This window comes from Mytilus californianus, unplaced genomic scaffold (genome assembly GCF_021869535.1).
Source record: "Mytilus californianus isolate M0D057914Y unplaced genomic scaffold, xbMytCali1.0.p SCAF_5, whole genome shotgun sequence".
NCBI classification, from domain to species: domain Eukaryota; kingdom Metazoa; phylum Mollusca; class Bivalvia; order Mytilida; family Mytilidae; genus Mytilus; species Mytilus californianus.
The window spans coordinates 76,735,309-76,753,744 of NW_026262701.1; the positions used below are offsets into that span (position 1 = coordinate 76,735,309).

Sequence of the window (18,436 nt, forward strand, 5' to 3'; positions counted from 1 at the left end):
AAACAGGCTCCTGACTTGGGACAGGCACATATAAAAAACATGTGGCGGGTTAAACATGTTTGTGAGCAATCAACCCTCTCCCTAACCTGGAACAGTGATGTTACAGCAAAACATTAGATCAAACTTAACTCATTTATAGGTTAATCCTATGATTTTGTCCTTTCCAATATTATTTTCTTATTTAATATTTGTAGTAGGTTATAAGATTAGCATCACATGTTTTGGTCGAGTGTATCAATGAAAGGTAATTAAATGTTGCAGGAATTAAATTGTTGTCTGCTGTTACAAAAGAAATATTTAAATAATCTCTGAAAATCCAGTTAAAACATTTAAATAAAGATATGGAAAGGTGTAAAAGGTGAAAGACAACATAAACAACTTTACAAAATGTGTGAAAAGATTAAGTGTTTGTGTTAGGCTGAGCGGGGACTTTATCTTGCCTTAATTCTAGCCATTTGGTTTTAGGTAGATGATTCCCACATCTGGTGATATTCAGACACCATATATTTACATAAACTGGTACAAATAAATCAGGTAGTTGTGCGTTGATAAAATTTTCGATTACCATTTTTCTATCAATATAATTGAATAAAAGTGAATGTAAATAGTATATTAGTAGCTGATTAGATCATTTAAAAGTTGTTGCAAAATGTTTGACCAAGCAATTAACATTAGAACGCTCACACTACTTGGTACCAGTTTTACTCCGAATTAATCTAAATAATGTTTAATGAATGATCGTACATTTACTTTTGTCAAGACGATATTTGAAACAAAACATATTTGGAACAAACATATGATGATAAATCATAAACAGCAAAAGAACAAGCAAGGCAACAACATTCGAATATAACCTAGAATTTAGAATAAATAGATATCATATCAGATAGATATATATATATCTGATACTGTGTGGTTCCTTACAACTAATATTTCGAGATTGTTATTTTTTGGCAAAAAACTGTACAGTTTTCTTACAAACACCTTAATTATTTTATTTCTTTTATAAGTATGAGTAATTACATTAGGTTAGCTTTTACTTTTTTGCTGTAAATTTTCATTTATAAACTTTTTACAAAAGGTGTTACTCAAATAATATTGAAAGCAGAACATGATAGATTTTTTTTTTTTAGTTTGAAAACTCTTAAGCTATTTTATATTTAAGAATGAAATCACCCTCAGTTTTTGGTGGAGTTTGTGTTGGTCACTCTTTAGTTTTCTACGTTATGCACTGTAGACTTGTTTGTCTTTTATTCGTTTTTTGTTGTGTTTTCTTTTGCCTTTAGATAGCAAGTGTATCTTCAACTTACGAGTTTCAAACGTGATTTTAATTGTCCTCGGTAGTGAGTTATGACTTATCGACTATTCACACTATACAAGCAATTTTATCTTTTTATTTAATTAACAGAATTATGTTTCATAATTTAAAACAACTGTTTGAATTTATTGGCTCAAAGCATTTTTCTGTGACGATACACTGATAGAACTATATTGAGATGATAAAAGCGATATGTTTCTGCATTATCTATGTTCGTTTCGAAAATATGTTTATTCACATGTTGTTTGAATTCCTATAGGAGCCACTGACTCTCTTTAGTAGTACTTTTTCTGCATTATGACCAGTCATAGTTTATGGCATAACTTATTGAAGATCCGTCTTAATACCATTTTATTGTAAATTTTATAACACTAATCATTATCGTATCGATGCATTTGTACTATAGTTCTCTTGTTTTACTGCGGAAATGACTTCTTATTATTCTTATGTAAACAGCAATGGTTATTCTATCCTAGATTTGGGTGTTTCACTCTTACAAGGGAGACTATATTCAAAGATTTATGACCACAGTTTTTTTTCTTTTTTCTAACTTTCCTTCTTTGAGCGAAAATGTTGTTTTGTCTCTTTTTCATTATGTATGTTTCTCGCATAATGCTATGTCCGTGTCTGGAGTTTGTGTTTCATTTACATGTAGTTTGCGTAATCTTCTCATTTACTGTTAATTTGTTGAGTCAGCGATTTCGGTGAAACAAATTATTTTAATCTCTTACAGGATTTTTTTAACGATACTGATACTTATATAGCAACTATGTTGGAGCAGGTTTTTTATCAGGAGAACACCTCTGTTATTAAAATCCGTATAGTGTAAACATGCACGAACGTAACGTATAAAATATGTTAACTTCGTTCGATGGACATATGTTATGTTACAGGTGAGAAACTGTAAGTTGACAAGGGAAGTTGGCAATTGGAAGGTTGAAATCTTCACGTTTGTCATAGAAGCATGCTTAACGTCGACCATCTGTATCAATATAGAAAAAAAGTATCATGATATGTAGCAGATCTTCTTGTTTCGGTAGAATCTTTAAACTAAAGTTCACTGGGATATAAGAGATGCAAGCATGAACTGAAATATGGCTTATTGGGCAAGAGGACATTTTCAACTTGTATATTTTTGAAAGTGAAGTGAAAGAAACTTTGTTTTTGAGAAGGATTTGTATGAACTCTGCTTTATATGAGTACATTAACAAGTCTGTCAGTAGGGGTGTATAGTATGTACCGACTGTCTGTTGTAAAATCAATCAACCAAACTCAACATATATGTTGTCAATCAAAAAGTCCTGCATTTTGAGGATATCATCCTCCGTGTATTTGTTTTTGAAATCAATGCGGCTCTTCACATGCTTCACGAAGTTTGATTTTTCTAAATTATATAGTGAAGGAAAATCTCATATTCTACGACAGCCCAAGGTAACCTCTAAAGAGACCGCATCTATTCTTTATATTACATTTAACGAAACGGACAACACTTTAAAACAACTGGAAATTTCCTGTAACATATTCTTGATAACGGGCATACAGGTATGTGAAATTACCTTAATTTACTTGTTATGGTATGTTCTTTTGTATAAAATTAAAATAAATCGGGACTCAGAGTGTTGTTCTTAATTTTATTAACATTGTAGATTCTGGTTCCCGTACTTTATTCTTTTATACTTTTTTCTTGAAAGGGCATCTCACTTCAGGTAATGCTATCCAATTAATTTTAATAAATCATTAATGTATCTGCTATACTAAGGTATACTATTATTTGTCTTGTCGTCGTTTTACGTTTTTTACCATGGCATTGTCAGTGTATTTTCGACTTATGAATATCCATTTGGTATCTTTCGCCCTTCTTTTATAGATATGCAATGGAAATAATTTCGATATATTGATGACGATAAGAAACATGTAGACATTGGTGTTGCTTTATTGTATAGTCATCAGGTCTTTATATTCTTTATAGTGTACTACTTTTTTCAAATTGAAGCAGTAAACGTAGCATTGTTGAATGCATGACACATGTGTTTTGTCATTGTAGCATAAAAAAGCGAGCCGGATAAATATTTAGTGCTGCACAGTACGAATAACTTTTCTAGAGATAAACACTACAGATTATTACCCATCATGTGAAAAATCATTTTTATCAATTGCATTCAGTATTTTTTTTTTTAACGTAAATTGGTATCATTACATTCATGTTATTCTAGTAATAAGCTGCATATTTATTTAACATTTCTGTTATTTAAAATCTAGCAAATATTTTCCTTCATTAGTATCTTCATCTAACGTTTAAAGTTCTAACGTTAACCATTGATTCAAGTAATAAGCTGCATACTAACGTTTCTATTATTTAAATCCTAGCAAATATTTTTCTTCATATGTATCATCATCTAACTTATTAAAGTTCTAACCATTGATTCAGGTGATAAGCTGCATATGAACGTTACCATTATTTAAATCCTAGCAAATATTTTTCTATAACAGTATCTTCATGTGGTTCAATGCCTCTTTCTTCGATTAATTCCTCTTCAGGGAAATATGATGCAACTTCTTCTTTCCATGAAATAAGTCGAAAGTATTTAGCAATTGCAACACCTGGTATCCATAAGACTGATGATAAAATCATTAATGCTGCTACGACCTGACACCATCCAGGCCATGGGGACATAACTGCAAAACCCTGATGAACAGATACAAAATACTTAATTACGTTGCAATAATAGTATATATATCTGGAATTAATGCTTCTTGACTCTGTACTTTACGGTTTCCTTTGTCGTGATGGGTCCTCCCCCCAAAAAACAATAAAAAAAAAAACAACAAAAAACCGCTTTGCTACCCAAAAGCTATAGGTTTTTAGTCTCACTTGAATAACTGAATTTGATGAGTTAATGTATTACGTTAAAAATGTGATTAAATAACTTAACCGTTTTACCGGGCTGAAGGTTTAACTTTTCACTATTAAAAATTCATGAAGAGTGAACTGTGTTTTTGTGTGTGTGGGGGGGGGGGGAGGCACTTACTATGTAATGAGTGGTATGGATGAGCCGCTGTAATAGGTCACTATTTCATGCTCCATCATATATGAAAAGGGTGAGAAATTCAGATTGAATATATCATAGGTTGATATTTTCACTTGCTTGATTATATCATAAGTATCTGAAACTAATCAGATGTCCGTACTTATTTGTGATGTGGTTAAACCACAGTCGTAAATGCATCAGCTATTTGTCAAACCAATTAAACTCTATTTATTCCAATGTGGTATTTCCACTGATGCTAGTTATATATGCTATAAATCTCAACTTTTTGACATTTGCACCTAATTAACATTCAAAGGTTTGCATACATGAAACATGATAACAGATCCGGTTTAAGGGGCAATGGAGCGTCCGAATACCAAAAACGTCCGAACCTAAGAAAAAATACACCGCACCGTAACGTGATTGGTGTTGTATTTATTTCTTAGGTTCGGTCGTTTTTGGTATTCGGGCGCTCCATTACCCATTAAACTGGATCTGTGCACTATATTCACTATATAGCTTTTGTTCCTCGTTTTATAAGCTTTCTTAGGATATATAGGATATACCCGTAATTAGGGGATTCAGGGGTTCAAAACTTGATCGTAACGTGATTGGTGTTGTATTTTTTCTGAAGTATGGCCGTTTTTGGTATTCGGGCGCTCGATTCCCCCTTATTTGTTAGTGCTATTATTAGATTTATCTTGAAGAAAACACCCCTAGTATTTTATGCGAAACGTCAATACTTGTGTATATAACTTCTTAGCCTTATTCATATTTTCTATGTATTTTTATGTTTAAATGTGTAAATATGTGAGTATATTTAATTGGAAAATGAGATTAAGAAAAGAATTATTGGCACTTTGAGACATAGTAATTATTTTGCCCTCCCCTGACACAAGGTGTACCGTTTAGGTGGCGGCTTTCGTTTAGTGTGGACATTCCGATAGAGGAATGCTGGCGGAAACGAATGCTCACTTTGATGTTTTATGAATAAAAGTTGGACCCCTCCCCTACACCAAATTAAAATATATGTAACAAATTAAGTGCGATAATTGTACCGTAAGCTTCTAGATATGCATAAAATGTATTATATATCATGATAATGATCAAGTGGAATTTTACGTCAAAAATAAATAATTCTAGATAAAAGGGGCATGGTTAAAAAATATCCCATCTCTTTATACCTTAATACTATATATAATACTAGGCCTCATTGTTTTAGCTGAATGAATTTGAATCAAATTAAAACATTTATTACACAAAACAGACCAACAGTTGTTAATTTCTGTGTCATTTTGTCTCTTGTGAAAAGTTGTCTCATTGGCAATCATACCACATATTATGTTTTATATTTAAAACTAAATATTAAAGTTATTCAATTTAAATACACTTGAATAGTGACTAGTGCAAAAAAAACACAGTTCACTATTCATGAATTTTGAATAGTGAACTGTGAAAAGTCAATAGTGAACGTACTTCAGCCCGGTTTTTATTTTGTATTCTAGTACTTCAGGTAAAAGGCCAGAATATATTTTGTGCCATCTTTTTATATTTGTTGCAATATTTGTTTCTCACTAGTGCTTCATGCAGTTTCGAAATAAAGGCATTACAATTTACACAAACAAATATTGGTTAGTATGATTAATTGAACCTGCGTTAACGGTCGATGCGTTTTAAGTGTCGTATTTGGCAGCGGTATGCACGTGATAGTTGAACAATTTGTTGTCACTTAGTTTGAAAACCATGTTTTATAGTACATGGAACTATGTGATTATAGTTCAGAAATACTTACTTTTGAAGAATCCCAAACTTCATACCAGGTTCCATTTGATAATTTCTCTACTATACTTGCAGTAAAAATCACAACCATTGCTACAGGTCCGACAAAACGCCAACAAAACATGAAAAAGTAACCTGGACGGGTTCCAACCATCATTTCTACATCCAAACTTAATCTAAATAAATTGAAAAGCAATCAACGTATTGACATCGAACATTGTGCTGCTACAATTTAAACTATGAAGATTCATATCAATGATTATGTAGAATTTTTAAGCATATCAAAGAAAACAATTTGCTTTTGTTTACAACCAATATATCTATGATCATTGATTTATTGGTTGATTGCTGGTATTTCAGCACAATTGTCTTTATCATGGCAGTCATATTTTCATTGGTGGAGGAACCCGCAGAGCCCGGAGCCTAGTGAGTTAGAATTGGAATCGAAAGCACCTGCTACGTGTGGGGTTCGAACTCAAAACCTCCGTTTTAACAGGCTAGTGATACAGAAGATGGATTACTTAGACCACTCAGCCGCCGAGGCCCTTAAAGTTATTGAAAAATTGTTATAAATAGAAAAAAGCTGAAATAAAACAATCGAAAAAAGTCCACACAAAATAAAAAAAAAAACACTTTCGCAGGCTTTGAAAAGTTAATGGACAATAAAGAGCCAGAGTTGGTGAAAGACGATGTATGTTTCATTTTAAAGAAAGTCTGTAAGATAAGTTCGCAAAGTTACCTTAGTTATATAAGAAATTAAGAAAGCAAAAAAATAAAGCTTTTTTTACATGTTACAAATTATCAAAAAGTACATCCAAAGCCTTCACCAACGAAAATACTTTTGTACACAATGCAAGCTATCCATTAGTACTCTAGTTTTGAAATCGTTAGATAACATTCATTCCAACAACAAACTTGGAAAACGTCAATATGTCCGTCAAAATTTGTAAAGATATTGTTTTGTACTTTAGATTCAAAATGTTAAACCGAATTTACGTAGAAATCAATGACTGTTTACAGTAGCAAGGATTATATACGGCTCCTTACCTATAGGAGTAGTCATGCTAATATTTCACGTACATGCAAAATAACGTTTGATTCCAGTCCCAACCACAAATAACTTGACTTCTCGACTCACAGTTTTCGTTTCTTTCTATCACATGTATTTGGACCGAAATGTACTTATGAAGTAAAATATTTACAGAACAGTGTTTTTTATTTCCATTGATCAAGTAACCATGTGTGGCATTTTTCATATTCTTCTAACTTTTTGATCAATTTTAATCATGTGTGAATACATATCGTCAGAATACAATTTACAAATTAATCGTCGTAAAAGTTTTGTTTAAGCGGGTGTTTGCCTTGAATGCAGGACTTCGTACGTGGGTTTGATCCGAATCCGGTGAAAATCTTAGATTAACAAATAAGTATTTTCTGCATTTGTGTCAATTAGGCGGCACAGAGAAGTAAGAGCATGGACTTGTCGGCAGATTAGAGATGTTGTGTTTTGAAGTGTGTGACATGTTTTCCCACGGACATTTATCTTATGAACTATTAAATAAAAATCAGACTAATCATAAAAGTTTTCCTGTTTTCCCTAATATCCAATCGTTGTTCCCTGATTTCATTACCTACACGCGGACAATAAAATTATCCTAAGAGTAACATGTGACGTAAACAATGATTTAAATATTTCCGTTTGCTCAAAATAGAAGCAGGATACCCGCAAACGAAATTTAGAATAGAGAATAGAAACGGGGAATGTGTCAAAAGAGACAACATCCCGACCAAAGAGCATAAAGCACAAGACAACCAATGGATCTTCAAAGCAGCGAGAAAACCCCGCAATTAAAGGCGGGCTTCAGCTGGTCCCCTAAACAATTATGTATACTAGTTCAGCGAAATGGACGCAACATGTATACCAGTTATTTGTACAATAGTTTGCTGAATGAGAATAAACAAATATATAATAAATAACTCTACTACTAGTACTTGCCTCTTAAGACCATATATATATGACATCGCAACACATTCAATAAAAGCAATGATTAACAGTGGAATGTTGGCTGAAAATGAGTCAAACATGGCGAACACGTATGACCCAGTTGTTGTTGCAAAACACAGTGATATAACAAACATCGTCCCACATACAATTCCTGGAAAGTAAAATGTGGAAATTTTACTTCCTTTTTTCATACTAAGAATCACAACACATTGACATAAAATTAAGGGAACGTGACGTATCATCTAAACAATTGTCGCTGAAGCAAAATTATGTTCTTCTGATGATCGAATGTCAGTCACCAACGGTACTATCAACCTAGTAATTGTTTCAGTTATAGTATAAATTAAATGATATATTGTAAAAATGTTTAATTTCAGGTGTCATATGTAATTGTACACAAAATAATGCAATGCCACTAAGCAAGTATGACACAATAAGATTTTGCCTGCACTGAAAAGACCCTGTTTTAATAGTAATGCTCATGAATATTTCACTTGTTTCACTTGTTCGGGGTTTTTTTTTTGCTTTTCGTCTCATGTAGGTTGGTGCATATTGCAACAGCTAGGATCAAATATTGTTTGCACCAAGTATGCTAATATCGGTAGAAACCTTTTTAAACACTCATTTTGATGGTTGATTGATTGATTGATTGATTGATTGATTAATGGTTGTTTGCTGAAAGTTAAGTAACAATTTGTTTATGCAAAAAGTAGAAAAATGTGACTGCCACTGAATAATACGGGTATCTTTGATAAGGGTCATAAATTTGTTCTTGCAACAGGCCACATTCGGACACGGGATGGGGGAAGGTGAGGAAAAGTGTCTAAACATATAAATCTGGGTACTTGGGTACAAACATCCGGCTGGGGTTTGAAAACTAACCCCATTCATATATTGATATATGCGAAAATTCCTACCCATTCATATATAGATATAAGAGAATGTGGTATGAGTGCCAATGAGACAACTTTCCATCCAAGTCACAATTTGTAAACGTAAACCATTATAGGTCAAAGTACGGTCTTCGACACGGAGCATTGGATCACACCGAACAGCAAGCTATAAAGGGCCCCAAAAATGACTAGTGTAAAACCATTCAAACAGGAAAACCAACGGTCTAATCTATGAAAAATGAGAAACGAGAAACACTAATAAACCACATCAACAAACGACAACCACTGAACACATGCATCGGATTAGTTCATACATATAGGAAAATCATAACCCAATTACTAGTATGTATATTCCTCAGCTATCATGACATCTTTTCTAGACGTTAACAACGTGTGATCATTCATATGTATATACTATAAGATAAATCTATACTACTAAAATAACGAGGTCAAATTTACTAGCCAGCATGACGTAAAAACGACGAATCAAAGATTTCAACTTTATATATAACTAATATAGGACAATTGTGTTGATTAAAAATTACACCATTCCAGGCCCCTTTGTTTTCCACATAATTAATATTACCAATAATTAACAAGTTCCGGGTTAAATCCGATACCGATACGAATAGTATATGTCACCTGTTACCTTATCTGTACGTTCCGCCTCTGTCAGGCGCACCACCAAACGGTGTATTTGGAATTTCCTATTTGCACGGGTCATAATCACACCCGAACTTCATCATTATACAGAGAGTAACACTACTAAATTCAATCATTGGCACGTTTAGTTTCCGGCTGTAGTAAGAAAACCAGGACGGGTTCAAACAGAAAGATTTTGAAACCAGAGAAAACTGTGCACCTCATTACGAATTCTAAAAATCCAGACTCAAAATAAGGCGTAGGTACTTTAGTTCAGTCACGGACCCGCGATGTCGCGGGTGTGTTCTAGTATATTACATAATTAGAACACAGTTTTGACAGACATCTTAACAGAAGATGAACATTCATGACTATTGACATATAAACGTCTACCCATTGGTATATATTACCTCCGTGAAAAAGCACCTCACTGATATATTTGACATTCCAAAAAAGTGGCACGTCTGTGATATCTTTATAAAGGAAGAGACACCCGGACCGCGTGCATACGGACCTCTCAAAGAGTTGCTGTAAGGGTTTTGAACGAATAAAGAGCGCGGCACTCTCTCTGCATGCGGCTTTGGGTTAACAACGCCATTTCGTTAAGACGTGGATTCCTAATTAAATGTCCCGCACAGCCAAACGAACATCCATGTTAACAAAGATTTATTTATGGCGGACGGGAGACGTCCAAGGGATGACATTATGTCTATACCCTAGTCATCCATGTGATGATATACACGATAGAGAAATGTTGAAATGATAAAACAAATCGTCTTTTCTAAGTCATCTAGCATCCCATAATGGCTTGTATACACCTAGTAGATCAATATGAGGGTAAATAAGATTTTCATTTTATTTATTCAGTTCTTTAAGTTGCGCTTTTGTATTAGCAATAAGCTATTTTCACCAAACAGTACTTACTTTAGGGACTATAAACTAGAGATTCTAAAGAGCCTGTATCGCCCACCTGCATCTTCAACAACGGCCACTCATTAAAGATAATAACTCTATTAAGAGTTAACTGACAAATTCAGTCATATTTGTAGATCTTATCCTATTGATAACTTTTCCTTTTTAAAGTTTCTATTTATCTGTTATAGTTTTCAAGAGAATAGGCAAAAATTACAAAAAAACGTAAAACAATTATCATTAAAGGGCAATAACTCCAATAACGAGTCGACTGAAGATTTCGCTCATTATGGATTATTTTAGATTTTGTCTTGCTGATTATTTGTGCTATTTAAAGTTTCTACCTATCTATTACAGGTTTCGATTATAGGCAAAAATTGAAAAGAAATGGAATAACACGCCATTTTCGGGCAATAACTTCAATAAAGAGTCGACTAACGATTACTGGACACATGTTTTAAACTATATACGGAAATAATAATTGAAGCCATGTTCGGTTAAATTTGACCCAGTAGTTTCAGAGGATTTTTTTAAAAGTTAGCAGACGACGACGGAAGACGAAGGACGACATGAACGACACATAGTGATTATTGAGATTTTTTCATCTTTACACTAATCTATACTGCTCATCTTTGAAATAGACATACCCTATATCCTTTGTTTTTCTATTATAATAATGTTTTATTAAGACATCTTTAACAGTATACGAAGAACGCACATTTTTACAGTTTTATTCAACTACATGTACAATCCAGCATCCTTGGCTAAATGTAACTTTACACAGATCTAGCTTAAGAATTAGTAAATCTTTTTGAAATAGCGTTCACTTAAGAATTAAACTTGGCATCAGCTGTTCAATGTGACATTGCATCTGAACAAACAAACTAACTTAATTATACAACACTTCATTGGCTCTTCGCAATGATTGAATACTACTGTAAATAAGTCACACCCACAATACAAAAGACTAACATATCTGTCTAATGTTAAATAGTTGAAAAGTTTATTTTTAGTTGTTATTTGTTGAATGACGGCAAAATAATTGTATCAAAAGCTTGAGATATTAGCAATCACGTCATTGGAGATAATTAATATGATCAAAACACGGGATCAGAGAAGAACTAAATGTTGATAAACTTACCACAGACAATTTCCTTCCTTGCCGTAGGAAATAACATCATATCATTAATAGAAGTCAGTGCTCCCTCTAGAGTGCCAAACATACTGTCAAGACCTAGGGTAAACAACATCAGAAAAAACAAAACGGACCATAATTGTGGAACAGGAAATTGATTAATGGCTTCTGTAAATGCTATAAATGCCAGGCCAGTACCTGAAGCTGACTGAAATTAGAAATATATTGCATTTTGTACTGCAGGCTAACGAATATATTGTATTTGTCATTAAATCTGAATGTGTATTTAAAAATTTTGTGAAAAGGTATGATTGTGTTACATAAACTTGTGCAAAGATCAACATGCTGTTTTCAACAACAAACACAAAGTCTTACATACACAAACTGTACAACACAAAGAACGTACAATATAATTCAGTACACAAAACAACAAACAACACCTATTATAAGAATGATTGCAGCTATTGAAGCTTCGTAAATTTTACGGCCGCCATCACAAATTGGTTGACCTTTATGGAATATATGTTTCACAGATGACGACGAATATGTTCCAATCGTCATAACCGTAATCCCGTCCTCTTCTCCCCGAATGTGACCTACCGAATTAGACTTATCACCGGATTTGTACTTTCATGAAGAACACAACGAGGGCAAAATGTGGAGCAGGATCTGCTTACCCTTTCGGAGCACCTGCGATCTCCCTCGATTTTTGGTGGGGTTCGTGTTGCTCAGTCTTCAGTTTTAAATTTTGTGTTTTGTGTACTTTTGTTTGTCTTTTGTTTGTCTTTCGTTTTGTTTTTTGTTTTTTTTTTTGCCATGGCAGGCATTGTCAGTTTATTTTCGACCTATGAGATTGATTTCCAGTTGGTATCTTTCGCCTATACCTAAACAGAATGTAGAGTATAAAGTCCTGCCACGTTATACTGTAATATTGGCGGCTGTACTTTGGAGTATATTTCATACAGCAGCGTCATAATCCGTATATGAGGACTATTGTTATCGTTCAATACCTAGATAACAACGGTGCATCATTTCAATACAGAAAATAAAAGAAACTGTTCCTATTGTTTCAAACTATGAGTTTTGGGAATTGATGTCATTCCCTCGGTAACACCAAATGCAACGACTTGACAGCAACAGTATAATTATAACTTTTAAATTTTAGCACCGAAGGAGACAGATTAACATAAACACTTGTTGCTTGTTTCTGAATCCTATTTGTGAATGTGAATATATATTGTAATTTTCGTAATTTGTATAATTCATAATAAAATATTGTTTACACTAATCATAACGTTTATCAATAAATCAATAAGGCCACAATGAATGATATAAAGGACAAGATTTATTCACACCCTATTAGGGACCAACCATTTAACTTCAAGGCGGGGGCATGGTTTTTTGTCTGTGTCAGAATTTAGTTTTTATTTTAGTTTTTTGACGCTATCAATCAAATAATTTTTTTTCAAAATTTAACACTATAAAGTATGGGGAAAATCTGGATAGAAAATTTTTTTTTGTCATCTACTTGACCACAAATTTGTTTTCTTCATCAAATTGGGGATCAGAATTTTTTTTTAGGAAAAAAAAACATAGCCCCCCCCCCCCCCTTTTGAAGTTAAATGGTCGTTCCCTTACCAGCTACCAGTCCTGCAGATGCAATTACGGTTTCCTGAGATCAAAATTCGCTTCACACTACCAAAATTCCAAAACAGAAAAAAAATCATGCATTGGTTACTAGACAGATGGTACCAGTGGGTACATACTTTCAAACATTAGCGGTACCTACCCAGCGGGGGTTATATAAACGTATGATATATTGATACATGAACCGATTTCGGCGTGTATTTCAATTACATAAAATTCCTCAGAAAGGGTTTTTAAACGATATCGTTGTATTCATTTTGTAGAATAAAATTCATTCTGAAAGTTATAAAAGGTAAGGAACGTCATTGTAAACACAATATCTTTTTTCACCTTTTCGTATCGAAGTCTCTTGTAATTTTCATACTGACTAAGTCAATATCCCTACTGGTGGACTTCAAGTCCCTGGAGGCATCATTCACCAGGTAGTCTCTAATGCATCAAATGAAGTTTGGTATTTTATATATTTGTATTATATACTCATAAAATTGAGTTCATAGTAAAATTGTTTCATATTCAGGTTTAAATGTTTTGTCTTGATCTCTATATCACGGACAATAAATTATTTGTAGACAAGATAAACATACGAACTTACTTTTTATCGTTGGAAGATAAAATTTTAACACGCAAAGTTTGACCAATATTTGATGCGCAACATAATATTCGGTTCGTCTATGATTATTTACATCTCATATATTTGATATGAGGGTCTGGATGGGGTTTATAGAATAGAGAATAATGGGCAAAATGTGCAGAATAAATGGCAAAATAAATAAAGAATAGAGAAACATAGGACAAAGAAATAAAAAATAGAGAATAATAGGGTGCTAAAATATAAATAATTGAGAATAACGGACAAAAAATATAAAGAATACAGAAAAATGACCTAAATAATTAAAGAATACAAAAACGAAGGACCTCATATAGACCCTCTAATATAGCTAACCTCGGAAATGATAGTTTTGAAATCACACTTAGTTACTGTTCCGTTTCCATCTGATATGGACATCGTACTATTATTATCTCTCAAACACTCTTCATATGTGGCAGTAGCTTTGAATCCTGAAACAAAAAGACGTAATTACATTTTTTCCCAAATTTACATCCATGTGAATGTAACAAGCATTTCAACTTCAACTTCGTACTTTTTTTACCTTTTTAACTTTTTTGGTTCGAGCGTCACTAATGAGACCTTTGTAGACGAAACGAGCGTCTGGCGTACACAATTTTAATCCTAATATCTGTGATGAATTTATGACAAGGCAGTTTATACGGATGATAATAAGGGTTCGTGTAGCTAAGAAGTATATGTCGTATTCTTCCTTTTTCTTGTGATTATTTTGTTGTATGATTATCTTCAACCTATGACTTTTGACAAGCCTTTTGTAATTTCCTATTTTCATTTATGTTTTGTTGTCTTCCATGTGTAAACCAATGATACAAGATACAAAGGAATTCGTTTAATATCTATTTTTGTATTGCTGTAGAAAATGTGTTTGATTTTCTTTCAATCCTTGTGAAATCTTCCAGGTTTTAATCTGACAGTCATTAAGTCTCACAATCGATAGCAATGTATTGCAGTTAGTTTACGCTACATAAATGTGAATACAGTGAAAAAATAATATTATGTAATAAGAAGAAATTCATTAATGTCAAATAACTGCATGGATGGAAACGTTCTCGTAATTAAATAAGTTCAATTATTCAAACGAAATGTCAGTTAAGATGTATTCGATTAGTCACACTAGGAGCATTACTCAGACTGGTATCTATCAACCATACCTAACACACAAAATACTACTGTGGCAGTGAATATAGATGTAAAGAAATCAGCAATGGTAACAAAAAACGCTTCTGTAACAAAATTACTCCGCACTGGGTTATACGACGCCAGGGCAATCAGACAACCAAAAGCTAATCCAAAAGAATAGAATATCTGCGTTGCTGCATCTAACCATACTTGTGGATCGGCTAACTTTTTCCACTGAAATAAAATAAGAGATATACATGTCTGAAATAGTTGAAAAAAGATTGGAGAGGACAGCGTTCTGTAATGTCTTTTCGCCAACTCAAAATAAAACTGCTGATTTGTTTGTCCTATGTGTATATTTTTGAGTTAGACGTAAGTGTCATCGGAAACGTAGAGAGCCAAAATTTTTCTCAGCCAAGGAGATGTACCTGCAATGGAAGCTATATACACATCAAAAGACCATAAATCAACTATGAAAGAGAAATTGTTTTCAATTTTGAAATGAATATACATCCACAATAATCTAATTAAAATGCAGATCCTGTAAGGATCTGAAAACACTTCGTTCTTCTTTCTGTCCTGGTAATTATAACATAAGCTAATGCAATTTCCGCCTTTGAATTTTTTAAGGTGTGTACCATTAGGACGAAACCAAAGGATCCCGAAAGTCCTTCAAATAGAAAGTAGAACAAAACGTTGCCAGGTCCTTGTTTAGGAAGTCTGTATACATGATCTGTATTCCAATCATATTGCATGCACCGCAGGGCGATCAAATATATTCCTCTACAGTTCAGATTGTTTTCAAGTTTTCACTTGTTTAAAAGTCTTGCACTGTATTACAATGAACATTACTACTGTAGCAACTTGTTAAACAACAAACTGATATATACATTGTAGGGTTGGTAAAGAACCGGTGTTTTTATACATACGCGATGCTATCGGTTTGCTATTATTGTTAGAAGATAATGTATATTCGGACTTCAAATTTACTTTTATTCCAGCAGAGAGAAAATGAGAATCAAAGTTAGGTGATCACATAGACCTTCCCGGATAGGATCAGCAGTTTGTTTGATCAACGGTCACTTAATTATTTGTGTTGCTATAGGGATGTGATCGAAAAGTTATAAACATGCATGTAGACTTCAAATAAATTTTACATTTACCTCCGGTATAAACAAATGTTCTAATCCACTTTGATATCCATGAAGAGTAATACCACGAAAGAAAAATATTACAAGCACTACGTATGGAAAAGTTGCAGTAAAATATACAACCTGAAACCAAAAAAATATTAATATCTAAATATAAAAGATAAAAACAATTTATTATACAGTAATTATTTTTATTCCTTCCGTTTCGAGTACTAAAGGCAGACACACCAAATAGTTATTCCACGAGCATGAACTAAACATGGTCTTCAACTCGTTAATTGCCTTCATGACCATGCTAAAATTACAGACGTTCGAAATAGCTTTCCAATAAATGTCAGAAGCTAGTTTGTTAATGAAAACATTACATAGTCCACCCACAATAAGATATGAATGTTGGAAATCAATGAGCATATTTTGTGGCGAACCACAATGAAATTGCTAAAGGTTCTTATATGTCATTACATATCCGTAATTTTACGAGACAGTCTTTATAATTGGAATTTAGAAAATTTACAGCATAGCGACAAAAAACTTATTTCTCATCAATATCATGTACATGTAAGAGTGTCTGGATGGGGGTCACTCATTTTTTTATTCTTTAATTTTGTTAACCATTTTCTGTCAGAATTCTACTCAAACCAACATTGTAAATAAACCAAAACAAAACAACATACGGAAAACCAAAATGGCCGCCTACTTTCCGACCAACTTGACAACAAAAATAATTCAATACCCACTAAACACCACAGGACACCGAACCGACCGTGCGATACCTTAACAGCTAGTAAAGGTCGTTAAAATCACCATAGTAGTAATGTTTTCTCTATGCTTTATTTGATTTGCCCATTATTCTCTATATTTATTTTTTTGTTTATTCGTTATTATTTGTCTATTCTATATTTGTTTGCTCTTTATTCTGCACTTTTTGCCCTTTATTCTATATTCTGTAAACCCCTTTCAGACCTTGATGTAATATTAGTTACATATTGTGGTAGTGACCTAATACGATATATATGGAATTTATTGACCCCATATATATCGTATTAGGTCACTAGCACACTGTGTAACAAATTTATCTTACCGACTATCTTAACATGTGACATTTAGATTAGTGACCTATCAAAGTGATCAAGTCTTCTATATAAAAAGCCTACTGCTATTGGTCTATACAAAAACAAACATCTTGTTAGCTTTTAATGTGTTTTTTGCATTTATTTCAAGCGTTCATCATCAATTTCTTTGTTTTTGAAACGTTTCAGATTTTTCCTCAACGCCGTGTTGTTTTTATAAATGGACGTTACATCACTTCTAACCGTGTATTAGAATACGCCCCGCCTACTGACCCTATATGAAATATACACGGTCTCCATGCGGTAGCTTTTAACCAATAATATTCCTAGAAATGTATAGGAGGTAAGATAAGAATGCATAAATGTCAGCTGTTATGTATTGTAAAATCGGTTCAACTAGATTTATTGATTAGTCTAGAACTGTATTTAGTTTGGAGAATATTACTTTTTCTGGTTAAGGTATTCTTTTAACGTCTTTGGTTTTTGAATATATTAGATTCCATTTTTTATTCCTTCGTATAGAGGTATTTTAATTTCGAATTGAATCTTTTTTTTATTGTAGTTTTAATTGGATTTTAAAGCGTTGACAAAAATGTGCATTCGGTCAACACCTTTAAACCCTAATAAAATTGATTTAATGTGAAAACTTCAATTCTCATAATTACATTTCAATGTTGAAGCCTTGTAATAACAAGTTTAATCAAGCTTTAAGTTTGTTTTATTCTAAATATTCCTATGCAAACGTTGTCATATAGATCCCATGCAGTCATGATTGAACAATAGTTGTCTTCGTTCAAAACAGAGGAACCCTTATGATAAATGTAAATAATGTACTATTTATAAAACAATATTAAACAACGATAAATTTCAGGCTTAGATAACAATAAATTAGGCATACGGCTATAGTGCCTTGTTTGTTTTCCCTGGTCGTTGTTAAAAAAAATCTACAGCGTTTATCAATAAAACTCGAAACTTCCATTAGAAGAACAAAGACATCTTGATGAATTTTGACTGCCATAAAAAGACCGATTTGATTTAAAGACAAATTAGGAACATGTTATACTCTTTGGAATGTAAATTTTTTTTAAGAAAGAAATAATGTTACACA

At 32.9% G+C, this 18,436-nt stretch overlaps 1 protein-coding gene across 1 annotated transcript in view; it reads right to left on the minus strand.

Annotated features, from left to right (window-relative positions):
- Positions 1-3,461: 3,461 nt before the first annotated feature.
- The window catches only part of LOC127703073 (sodium-dependent neutral amino acid transporter B(0)AT3-like), a 53,069-nt gene continuing 38,094 nt past the window's right edge, over positions 3,462-18,436 (minus strand). The window contains exons 4-10 of the mRNA XM_052207459.1: positions 16,271-16,381; positions 15,140-15,341; positions 14,304-14,419; positions 11,720-11,921; positions 8,123-8,282; positions 6,140-6,302; positions 3,462-4,004 (exon numbers count right to left, since the gene is read on the minus strand). Coding sequence (XP_052063419.1) covers positions 3,774-4,004; positions 6,140-6,302; positions 8,123-8,282; positions 11,720-11,921; positions 14,304-14,419; positions 15,140-15,341; positions 16,271-16,381 — 1,185 coding nt within the window. The 3' untranslated portion in view covers positions 3,462-3,773. The remainder of the gene's footprint in view (positions 4,005-6,139; positions 6,303-8,122; positions 8,283-11,719; positions 11,922-14,303; positions 14,420-15,139; positions 15,342-16,270; positions 16,382-18,436) is intronic.